At 40.5% G+C, this 12259-nt stretch overlaps 1 protein-coding gene and 1 non-coding gene across 2 annotated transcripts; both read right to left on the bottom strand.

Moving 5' to 3' along the window:
- Positions 1-535: 535 nt before the first annotated feature.
- LOC139151792 (sterol 26-hydroxylase, mitochondrial-like) lies at positions 536-10212 on the bottom strand. The gene is made up of 9 exons (XM_070724781.1): positions 9538-10212; positions 5742-5932; positions 5039-5242; positions 4536-4708; positions 3617-3783; positions 3072-3150; positions 2567-2723; positions 1827-1870; positions 536-1300 (listed from the first exon to the last, which is right to left on the bottom strand). Exons 1-9 carry the CDS (start codon positions 10014-10016, stop codon positions 1196-1198), a joined length of 1599 nt encoding a protein of 532 aa, XP_070580882.1. The 5' UTR covers positions 10017-10212; the 3' UTR covers positions 536-1195.
- A 1697-nt stretch (positions 10213-11909) lies between these two features.
- Positions 11910-12100, bottom strand: LOC139152413 (U2 spliceosomal RNA). The gene has a single exon (XR_011556630.1). It is a non-coding gene; the product is annotated as a U2 spliceosomal RNA (small nuclear RNA).
- Between the last annotated feature and the right edge of the window lie 159 nt (positions 12101-12259).

Genomic DNA, 12259 nt, shown 5'->3' with positions numbered 1-12259 from the left:
TAATAAATATGATTAATCAATTATCTTGAGACTTCACATTATCGCTTTTATGCGGAACAGAAAAAGTTACAAGAAAACTAACGTCGCTGGTACAAATCAAACAGCATTGTGGGTAATTTATTGTACTGTGGAGCGAGGCACATGGTAACAGGTTATTGGCACCTCATTCTGTGAATTGGATTTAAATACAATTATAAGTTTGTGGTCTCGGTTATGTCAAATCACACTCAAAAAAGAGAAGTCTTGGTGATTATCGCTTGATAACATGCTCGCCGTAAAATTTAGAATCAATATTTGGAACCTCTGTAGTGAAAGGGGCGCAATTGATCACGAGTGTAGGCCTATAATGAGTGGTACAAAACTCCGAAAAAAGGCCGCATGTTAGTACAAGAAGAAAGAGAAGGGATTTTAGTTCAATAACTAATATTTCTTCGTAGTTGTTTATGTACTTGTATGTCATTTAGTAGGCCTGCACGGATATATTTATAAGGGAATTTTTTAACTACTTTGCCTTGAACTAGACATCACAATACTGTATTGTCAATTACATCATTGCCCGTTTATTGATATGTAAATGCTTTGTTAACGTCATCACATTGGATAAATCAGAGGAACCAACGCAGAATTATCGTTTGATTCAAGGTTACAAAAGAAGGGAAATTTTCAGACACATACACGTTGATAAAGATATAAAAAAAAATTACAGCTGTTATCCTTCTAGATAACAGTTGTCCGTTGCATTCAAATATTTCAATATTTTTGTTGCATATATCACCTCGTATTGCCATGAGCGAAACTTACCATACAATCGTTTGAAAAAGTGAAACTGAACGGTGAAACATGATGTCATGTAATCTCTTTGACAGCCGGCGGATGATATTCTCACACTGAGTGTTTGTGACGCAAGAAAAATAACTCGCAATCGACAGATATATCTAAATAGATCTTACAACGCATTAAGATTCAATTGACATCTATCAAGTACCCTAGTCTAGCAATGAAATTGACTCAGAGTCGTACTATAGAAATTTTATGATTCTACATTTGGACTCCATTTTCACGTTGCCCTTGTTTTATAGCTTTGGAAGTCATGTGCCAATTTGGCCTATACTCTCATCATTATACGCATCTTGATGAGACTATCACTGGCCTTTTTAACTAAAAATGTTAAACCGAGAATATTGCTGAAACCTCACTATCTGTCAATGAACTTTGGGTTAAGTGGTCTGTCAGGCATCAACAAAAATGACATCCTCGGCTCCACCTTGGTTGTGTTCTCCAAGACGAAATTTTGAGAAATCTATCGAGAGAGGACGTAGAAAGCAAAGCATAACTATAACAAGTTGATAAAAACGTCTACTGTGGCGCGAAATGTAATAATGTATAGGACTACTCTGATAGCCTAAGTATAAAGACTTCAGCATGCAATACAGAATATAAATCGCCTTACTTCTTTCAATGCAGTTTCAAATGTAAATAACGTTCTGTCCGACAACAAAGCTAAAAGCAAGTGGACTGAGCTGGCGGTACTTTCTCGACTACTGGCTCAGAAAATGTATCGATATCAGAACAAACAGAATTGACAGTTTAAACATGTTAAGTGACTTATTGAGGATCAACTTTATAATTACATCGTAGAATTGAGGGGATCAATCCATGCATGTGAGCAAATCATAGGCGTTATTATCCTTCATGGCGTCCTGAAATAGGCTAGCGTTTTACGGTGTCTGTTGATGAATCGAATGCCGACAAGGGATGCGTATACAGTTCGCACTTATAGACTGTTGTGGAATAATGTAATAAAAGTGACAAGGAGCTCTGCTTACCCTGCTGAGTAAAAGTTGTAATTCCAACAACGCGAATCTCTTTCCTGAAAACGCAACATGAAAGTCGCTATCAGTATCAGACAGATATAACGTCTTTGCTCTGTGTATCATTATATCCCTGGGTGTAGTAAATACACCAAGTATCACAAATCATGAAGGGTGGTGCATGAGTATTGTCCTTTTCGCGCCCATGGACTGGCTTGGCTCGACGAGTGTTATGTATTGTCGTTCCAAAGTCACCTGTGGTCTATTGCGCTCTGCGTCTATGCGCCCCATAGACGTGTATACATATGCCTGAGAAGGAGCAGTCTTCTTCTTAGCCATATGTACACACGTCTATGGGCGCATAGACGCAGAGCGCAATAGACCACAGGTGACTGTGGTCGTTCTCAGCAATGCGAACACCACATGCAGCACCTATGCAAGTGACATAAGTCGGAATTTATTGAATAGTGACTGGAGAATACGGAAATCGAAAAATTGACTGGAATTTTGTGTTCTTTTAGCAAAGGTAATGATGAAAAACTTCATAACTATAGCCAGCAAGCTAGGCATACAGACAGACAGACAGACAGACAGATCGATCGATCGATCGATCGATCGATCGATAGATAGATAGATAGATAGATAGATAGATAGATAGATAGATAGATAGATAGATAGATAGATAGATAGATAGATAGATAGATAGATAGATAGATAGATAGATAGATAGATAGATAGATAGATAGATAGATCACCTATGCACATTCTTGGCCCAAATCCAAATGGCATGCTAGTGAAGGCACCGAGTTTATCTTTCCGTCTAGTCAACCATCTCTCAGGTTTGAACTGGTTAGGGTCTTCGAAGTACTTTGAATCTCTACCAGACTGATAGAAGAGCATCACGATCGGAGTCTGCTTAGAAATAAAAAGGAACACAGAAGTTGAAGCTGCGCCTACTCTTTTGCGGAACACTAGCCTCGTGCACAAGGCCCAGCATCCATGTAAAGAGATATAACTCAAATCGTGCAGCGTCTCCAACTTTCAATTTCCCATGCATTTGGACTGCTGACATATCACAGGAGTCTCACGCTTTGCAGAATGCACAAAACCAGTACAATCCGAGTATTCGACTTGCTAAAGACCCAGGATGAGCAGACGGCGCGCGCGCACACCTTGCGGTATTCATGAATTTGAAACTCACAAAAGATGAACAAACGACGCATAAGCCTCTCATCCGAAGTGGATAGCATACAAACCTACCCCAGCTGGAATGTTGTAACCTTTGATCGCGATGTCCTCGTCCAACACACGGGAGTTATTGACAACGACTGGATAGATTCTATTTGAAAGGAAAATCAAAATATCGACTGACTATGTTGTGAAGAGGACTTGGGGATATCCGTGCTCCAGGAAATAACTTCGACTTGTCCCTTGTATCGTCATCATCATTATCGTCGTCGTCGTCGTCGTCACCACAATATCAGTAGTACCTGTGACTCTGACCGAAAACTGGACGTAATATATCGTATGTACCGCAAACTACATCAACTAGGTACTATAGGTATTGACTTGTTGTGCCTATAAAAAGGCTTGAATGGATATTTGCAAACCGGTTAGTCATCGCAGAAATACTTGTAACTGTCACCATTATTAACATACCCGAAGTAATATAAACAGAATGGCCGCTACTTCGTCACCATCATCAAGAGTATTTCCTGTTTATTCAATTAAACACAACGGGAAAAGCAAATCCAACGATTATAGATGTACAAAATCGTGTCGCATTGGTCTATTAAGCTGCTTACCTCAAAGTTTCTTTGATCACAGCGGTGACATACGGTAGATTTTTTAAGTGGTGATAAGATACCATTTCGCCCTCTGGAACAACCTTACACACTTCTTCGTAGAGTTTTTGCTGCTCTTCAGGGTTATCGGCCAGGTTGTAAATTGCCCATTGCAGAGCATTCGCTGTCTATTTTATAGAAAGAACTGATATATATGTATGAAAAATGTGTGCAGACTGAAATTACAGTACATACCATGGTTTAAAACAACAACGTGCACATGACCTTCACACATCTATTGAAATGGTATAGCGATGGTATACCACGAGAGTTTGACCAGTTCATGACATATATATGCACTCGCTATCGCTCATGCATATATGAAGTGAACTGGTCAAAATCCAGCGGTATACCGTCGCTGGGTATGATTTATTGGTATTATATCATAACAGTATATTGAAATTCGGGCATGGAACATCAAAAAAGGATTTTTGCTCAAGCCGAGAGCTCGCGTGTGCGCCAGCCGTGGTATGTCACGATATACCACGGTTCGTTTCACGCCTTGACCAATCAGATCGATCTGTTTGCACCATCAATATACTGGTATAATCGTTATTATATCATACCAGTATTGATGGCGCCAATACAGCCATCTGATTGGTCGAGACGCGAAAAGGAACGTGGTATATTCGCGATATACCACGGCTGGCACACGCGCGAGATCTCAGCTCGAGCAAAAATCCGTTTTTGACGTTTCACGCCTGAATTTCAATATACTGTTGCTATCGCTCGTCCATCTATTTCGTCAATGGTTAAAATCTCTGGGTATACCGACGCTTGGTGTGTTTTATTCCATCATGGTGACAAACGTTCAGTTTTCCGCATTACTCACAGTGTACTGAACAGTGAACACGGCTTCGCACGCAATTACAAAACTTACCGTATCTATAGAGCCGAGAAGTATCTCGGACATATTTGAATGTATCTTCTCCACAGACAAGTCACTACGCAGTAACAGATGTTCAAGTATGTCCATGTCTTCGGGAGAAGGCAGTACACCTCTCCGTTTGAGCGATTCCAGTTCACCAATTTTTTCGTTAACCCTTTTAATTCCTTTGGTCATAATTTCACAAAGGAATATTACATTATTTGGTGTGTTTTTTTAACTGTGAGAGAAATATTCGATAAATGTTTAAGAACATTTTAATCATTGTATAAGATAATCAAAGCTTGAAGGATAACCTCTATGCTGAAAAAAGTCTAGCAAGTTTCAGCCTTGTGGAGTCTACAGTCATTCACATTACCAGAAAGTGAAAATTTTTGAATTCGTGGTGGGAATGTGTACATTCTCTGTGGCCAAGCCTACTTCAAAAATGCATTAAATATTGAAATGCGCAAATATTGGCACCCCTATGTTACGGCAACAATATACTGTCTTCTTACCGTAATCGAAAATGGCATCCCATCCCCTGACGTGTTTCCGCCAAGGTTTTGTCCTCAAAGCAGATTGTAAATTGGCGGGAAATTTGAATAAGAGTATAGACGTGTCGAACACATCCAGTACACCGTTGATGAAATTATTTGCTTCAGCGGACATAGTTTCTTCGAGTAAGTGAAGGCGCTTGTTGAACAGGATGGCTGTAATGGCTAAACAGGAATGCGAAATTAGTTTATGGCAAATATGCACTCAAAAGTAAAATTGGTAAAATTGTAGTTATTTACAGCAACTTAAGGAGCCCGAAACTAGGGCTATCCCCTACCTGATTGGCCGTTTGGAAATAATTCAGTGTTTCAGCCAACCAATCGGCTAAAAGTTGCCGAGACGCAGCATATTATTCCTCTTATTACACAAAGATTGAGCGCTTTAATACGACTACAACGGACAATATATATGCTGTTGATGATGACGATGGAGATAGTGATACGATGACGGTGGTGATGGTGGTAGCGTTGGCACATAGGGAGTGATAGCAACCACATCAATGGTTATATGGAGAGTATCGTCATCATCACCATCAACAACATCATCATGACACGATGGTTAAGTTCTTTTGAAATGACTGTTATCATCACCAGGCGGCGTCCTTGTTCATACTTTGCACTCGGTCGTCGCCCAGTCCTGAAGTTAAGAATTGCATATGCTTACATTCAACAGCCCATGTGTACATTAACATTTGAAAGTGGGGCACAACGTTGTCGGCTTGCCTGACTCTATGGATTTTCTCTTGCAGATCCGTGATGACGTCATTAACGATCCCGGCATATTTGGCCATTTCCATCGGTCTCATCATCTTCTTATTGAGAGAAGTTCTTCCTTCGAACCACTCATGGCGATTTCTGAAACGACAATAAATCAAATCAACAACACGCGTATTTGCGGTAGCCGATTGTTTATTTTCACTTGGGGGCCACGCAAAATCAAAATTCGCGCCGCCTAACCGCAGTGCTGTAAACCTGCGGGTACGTCTGTGGTGCCTCGCATGCTACATAATCATATGTGTAGGCCTATATAGAAGTTCTCGATTACAGATTAGGGACCGTTCAGTTTTTACGGCCGGGGGGGGGGGGCGGCAGAATCTTGTCGCCGGTGTTCAAAAAAAATGAAACCCCCCCCCCCCCCGCTGAAAAATAACAAAAACCCATATGTTAAATTTACCCACACGGTTTGGATTTGAACTCCAGTACACGGCGAACTTTATTCGTGTAGCAGAGATGCCAGTGCACAAACTTCTCAGCCACATCCATGCAAAAGTCTGTTAATTAGGACGACTGTAAGGCAATTTTTAACTTCATTTCCATAGACAACTTATGTCCATGGACATTGTATAAAGTAAACTTTATTGGAGTGGTTCGCAAAAGGCAGCCCTCTGGTTAAGAGGGTCATGGGCCATTACGTAAAGTCAACTTTCAATATTCTAGTGGGCCACCAAAGGTGGCCAGGCGATCATGGCCATTGCATAAAGTAAACTGTACTGAAGGCGTCTGACCATTAAGATGGTCATGGGCTATTACATAAAGTCAATTTATTGTAGTGGGCCGCCGAAGGAGGCCCGCCGGTAAAGAGGGTCGATCATGGCCATTGCATGAAGTAAACCTAATTGGAGTGGGCCACCAAAGGCGTCCGCCCATTAAGAGGGTCATGGGTAATACATAAAGTCAATTTATTGTAGTGGGCCGCAGAAGGCGGCCCGCCGGTAAAGAGGGTCGATCATGGCCATGGCATAAAGTGAACATTATTGTAGGTATTATGTTTTTGAAAATGTGGTGACCCCCCCCCTTTCCTACCAGTGAAAAAGGGATGACCCCCCTTCGCGGATTCCAAAATTAGGATGACCCCCCCCCCCGGATTTTGCCGGTCTCCCGGCCGAAAAATTTGAACGGTCCCTTAACTTGTGACAAGCCATGACACAGATTTCGCCCTATATTTGTTCGGTCATTGACTGTTAATGTTCGTACAGTGCGGTATGCGTTCAGGCTACTTCACGATAACACACACAGGCACCACCGTAGTTGATAATGCTTTTGGTGTACCCCTTTCTACACTAAAAGCGTTATCAACTACGGTGCTGCCTGTAACATGAACACCATAGACCCTTTTCTCGAGGGTCTATGCACACACACTTTACATCTTTTTAAATATTGTACACTGCGTCAATGCTGGTTTCCAGTAGCATAGTGAATGTGTGTGTGCGCCGTTCTTTTGGCGGTATGAAGCTGGATAACCAAAATGGCGTCAGTTTAATTATTAGCTTCTCATTTCGAAGACACATCAAAAACCGCTAGACTATGAGTTACATTTGACTCGTTGATGAAGACTGAAATAAGTATTTCACAACTTTTGACGCGCTGTCTTTTCCTTTCATTCCTTTCATGCTTTTAGTTTCATGCCCACCATTAGTTCACTGACGTTACAAAGAACAGGGAGCTAGAAACGGAGCTCCATGCAAAGAAGTAGGGCAAGCAGAGCTGCATGAAATCACCTTAGACTGTCCATTGCGACCTCGTTCAGATGAATGACAGGTCGTCGACAAGTCGGGCAAATATTTCCCTTTGCTATCGAATGCAACCAACAAAATTGTCAGAGCAGTATCTTTCTTATCAAAGATAACGTGAATACCCCTTCAAACAATAACAAATTTTCAAAAAGCAGAGAATCTTAAGTTTAGTATGTTAGCGATAGTTTACTCGAAGGAGATTCATATTTTGGGTAGAAAACCTCAATTTTGGTATTAATGATAAGAATTAATTTGTCAAATACTTGTCTAATTTGAAATTTTCGTAACTTATTCTCATTCTTCCAGGGTATGCCGAGGTCGCAAGACTGACGTCAACATTCAAATTTACTTAAAATCATGTTAAGCAAAATTTAAATGACACTTTTTCAAATGTATGAACTTTACTGCCAAATTAAACAGCATTTTTGTAATGGTACTTAAGGTGAAGTACTACAAATAACGTCAAAATTAAGTTGTGGTGTCATTTTCTTGAAACTTTGCACAAATATTCTTGGAAGTTGTGCAAGTGCAAAAATGAAATAAAAAATGGGGGTCACCACGCTCGTTTCCATGGAAACGGACGTTAAAATGGCGTCGTTAGAAATAAATAAAAATGATATCATTCACTTTAACTAAAGAAAGCAATTATGAAAACCTTAGCAAATGAGTTAATTTTAATAAATACCAAGACTTATCATCAGTATCCATCGAATGTATAGTTTTCATGATGTTTGTAAAGAAATTTTTACATAAGTATCGATTACAAAATGACGATATCGAAATTATATCACTACATAATTTTCGAACTTTCTTCCTGTCGCTCTGAATGGTGTCATTTTGACCAAACTTGGCGAATAAAATCCTGACATAATACCATTTAGTTTACACTTTTAATAAAAGGGTGTCACCACGCTACTTTTTACAATATCTCCAGGTGAATGGGTAATATGCGCCTATAAATGGGAGAGAAATGTTAATTTTTCGCTCATATTGAATAAAAACCAGCTTCCTAGGGGGTCAAAATATGACAAGGTTATAGGTCACATGTATTTCTAAGAGACTGGGTCAAAAAATGTGGTAAAAGTGCAATTTCAACAATGACAGGTGATGTTGAATACATGCGCAACAAAATAACCCATTTGCGGCTGGCTGGACTTAAATCTGCGCAGAAACGTTCTAAAGCGTGTGCGCGTCCGAATTCGTCGCCCTTCACCTTAAAGAACGTAATTTGAAAATTTCAAGAAATCTGAGTTCATTTTTTTTGAAATGTTGAAAACGGGAGAAAAACGAAGCCAGAAAATCGGATGATTTGCATACACTTGCATAAATTTACACTTCTTTCTCACCCAACGTACGACTGCTTGTCATATAGATTCTGGGGCTTTAATATCAAAGCAGAATAAATTGAAGGAATAAACTTTAGCAGATTGTCACGCTATAAGCGGTAGGCTGTTGTGTAGATTGTGGAATGAACGCCTTGGCCCACGATTGGCAAGCCAGTAACTACTGCCGAGGAAAGCCAGGCGACTGGGGGAGGGGGGAGCCGCGGGAGGCAGTCTACTTGTCATAGCAAATGGTGTACTCAACCCACATTTTAATCTTCTGTTAATAAATTAATGAAAATTGAATGTATCTTTGCACAAAAATTGATTTTTGAACAAAATATACTGTGTTACGCCGGCCGTATAATCCAGGCAAAAGTAGCCGTTTCAATGAACTGTATTAGTAAAAAGTGCAATTATACAACAGTAACGCGAATTAATGAACTGTGTTTGGGAGCAGATTGCTCGCCCTGGAAGACTGTATTGTCATATGACGGTTATTTTCCAACCTGTTATACGTTGGAGAGTCTGTTTCACCTCGTTGAGGTCTCCCATAGGCTGAACCTGGTAGAACTTTCAGAAAACGTCTCAGAAAACACAACAACATAATGCTAGCCATACTTACGCAGTGAGTACCCCAAAGGGCATATTGCGTTGACTTTTATAAAGTTTCCCTGCGTGTATCATGTTAAACCGATCATCATGTCTGGTTGGATATTTCCCTTCGTTTCTGCACACTACGGCTATGTCTTCTGGGTCCGTTATGTAAACCATGGCAGTATTTCCAAAAACTCTCTTGTAGATTGGTCCATATTTTTCGTTCCATACGCCGTACCTATTCCATGGTTTCTTGTCCGTATTTCGCGACATCCAGCCGCGATAGGCGTAGGACAACCGTCCAGCAACTCTGCAGGAGCCTTCGCCTGGCATTTCGCTGAACGACTTGACGGTGTTACTTCGACGCCGCATTTTGGATTGAGCGACGGTGATGCCATAAAACAGCACCGGCGAACGGTTAAGGAGTGAACCTCGACGATTTTCAGTCGAAAAAACGCCATACCGACGTAAAATTTTTGACGATGACGCAGCTCCAGTGAACGCCATGTTCTAATGGGTCACATTGAATTCACGGCCTATCAATATACTAGGAGGTCATGTTCGATAATGAGGTCGTTTCAGAAAATAAAGTTCAAAAAAAACAAGGGTGATATCCAAATCGAATGATGCGTTCCTACACTCAGCCACAGTCACCTGTGGTCTATTCCGCTCTGCGTCTATGCGCCCCATAGACGTGTGTACATACGTCTTCTTCTCAGGTATATGTACACACGTCTATGGGGTGCACAGACGAAGAGCGGAATAGACCACAGGTGACTGTGACTCAGCCAATTTTTGTAACCTGTTTACTGATATGCTCACTTTTGAATGCCGTCGCTCATAATAAGTTTTTGTACTGTGACAGAGAAGGCAGATCTACATAATTTAGTATTTTTTTGTTGTTTTCTGGTTGTAACAAGGCGCGAGGAAATATAGTCAGGATACGGGATAGTTGTACAGAGTACTGCAATGCTATATTATAAAATCCACGTTACATCGATTTATTATGACGTTTACCTAAGGGTTTCCTTGATCACGGCAGTGACATATGGCAATTTTTTTTAAGTGATGGTAAGATACTGTATCGCCCTCTGGAACAACCTTGCTTCTTCGTAGAGGGTTTTTGCTAGCTGTTCTTCAGGGTTGTCGGCTAGGTTGTAAATTGCCCATTGGAGAGCATTCGCTGTCTATTTTATAGAAAGATCTGGTATATATGTATGAAAATGTATGCAGATTGAAATTACAGTACATACCATGGCTTAAAACAACAAAGTGAAAAGGGTTTACGTGAAAACCAAAGCCCGGTATCGTGCACATGACCTACACACATCTATTAGAATGACACTAATAGGGAGTAGGGATAGTCAAGATACGGGATAGTTGTACAGAGTACTGCAATCCTAAGTGTATAAGTGTATAAGTGTATAAGTGGTATAGAAGTCTCAAAATTGTTCGCACTAACACTGTATGAACAAATTTAAGCATCATTCTGTCCGATCACAATCAAAGGCCTTCAAGAAAAGTTGTAGCTACTACTGGAATATCACGGCAAACAAAACAACAAAATAGTCGGATCCTTTCTGAAAAGTTTTGTGCTTGCCTTTCTCGAGGGGATATGACTGATAAATGATATGACAACTTTTTTGATTTGAGAAGTTACTTGGTGTCCATGTGTCTGCTCGCAACCATCGACCGACTGCTCAGGTTGCTCTTATTAGAGTGCAGAAACCGATTTGTAATACCAGGTATTTACGGATAGACTTTTCTAGTGTGTGCATGTGCACTCCATGCCGCTAGCATTGAGCAAAAATTATAGGCTTTTAGTCTGGTCTAAAACACATCGTTTTAAGAACCATGATTTTTCTCTCCATCTTGTCTCTCATGAATATAGGAATGAAGGAGACAGACGGGCACATACGAACTAAATTCAGAAACCGTTATGGAGAATTTTGGTCTGTTCTTTTCCTTTTTGACAGAAAGTGTTAAAGTGATAAAATTGTGATTTTTTTCAAAAAACTGAGAAGTAAGCTTGGTAGAAAATGTGCATTTTTACATTGTAAAACTAGGGACAAATGCAACAAAAAGCACTTAAATACAGCTCTTCGTTGGATGTGTCCACACTCTGGCTTATTTCCAGGAATGAGGAATTTAATTTTCAATCGAAAACAATAAATTTACATGCATATTCTTCACTTTAGGGACTAGGGTATTCGTTAGCACAAGTCAAGGAGGCTAATGTTGTTACACGTGCATGCACGTCAAGTGCTCAGTGACACATTAGTATTCATTTATACAAAGCAGTGTAAGAGAATTGTCTACGTTTGCAAATCTGGAGATAATTCAGTGCACAGCATAGCACAAACAACGTTCGTGCCCGTAAGCAGAGCAATGCACTTTTTTGGGGGGTGGACCGTTCTCGGAGGTACTGCAATACCGGGTCGATCCGTGGCCAGGACGGAGCAAGCCCCTATTCGATGGCCCAATTCCAAAAGTAAGTTTCATATCGAGCTGCTCGGTGAGCAGCGTATCAGATATTAAGCTGATAAGAACGGATACTACACACGATCCCAGCCAAAAGGCCGAGAAGCGAGCAATGCGCTTTCATTAGCCCTGCAGTTCCATAGCGCCCTCTATAATATTGTATATGATTTACTTTGTTTTCTGGCAACTCTATTGTAATGTGCATCCTGTAGTGATAATTTTTTACTGCGGAGTTCTAATTCCGCACCAGTGTGGTAGTTCCTGGATAA

This window comes from Ptychodera flava, chromosome 15, assembly GCF_041260155.1.
Source record: "Ptychodera flava strain L36383 chromosome 15, AS_Pfla_20210202, whole genome shotgun sequence".
Taxonomy (NCBI): domain Eukaryota; kingdom Metazoa; phylum Hemichordata; class Enteropneusta; family Ptychoderidae; genus Ptychodera; species Ptychodera flava.
The sequence above is the reverse complement of the archived record's forward strand: the minus strand, read 5'-3'. Positions and strand labels throughout refer to the sequence as shown.

Coding starts and splice junctions, on each gene's coding strand:
- LOC139151792 (XM_070724781.1), bottom strand. CDS start 10,016: ATGGCGTTCACTGGAGCTGCGTCATCGTCAAAAATTTTACGTCGGTAT. Junction 3,151..3,616: donor GTGATCAAAGAAACTTTGAG/GTAAGCAGCTTA, acceptor CCTTTCAAATAG/AATCTATCCAGTCGTTGTCA. Junction 2,724..3,071: donor GTTACAACATTCCAGCTGGG/GTAGGTTTGTAT, acceptor ATTTCTAAGCAG/ACTCCGATCGTGATGCTCTT.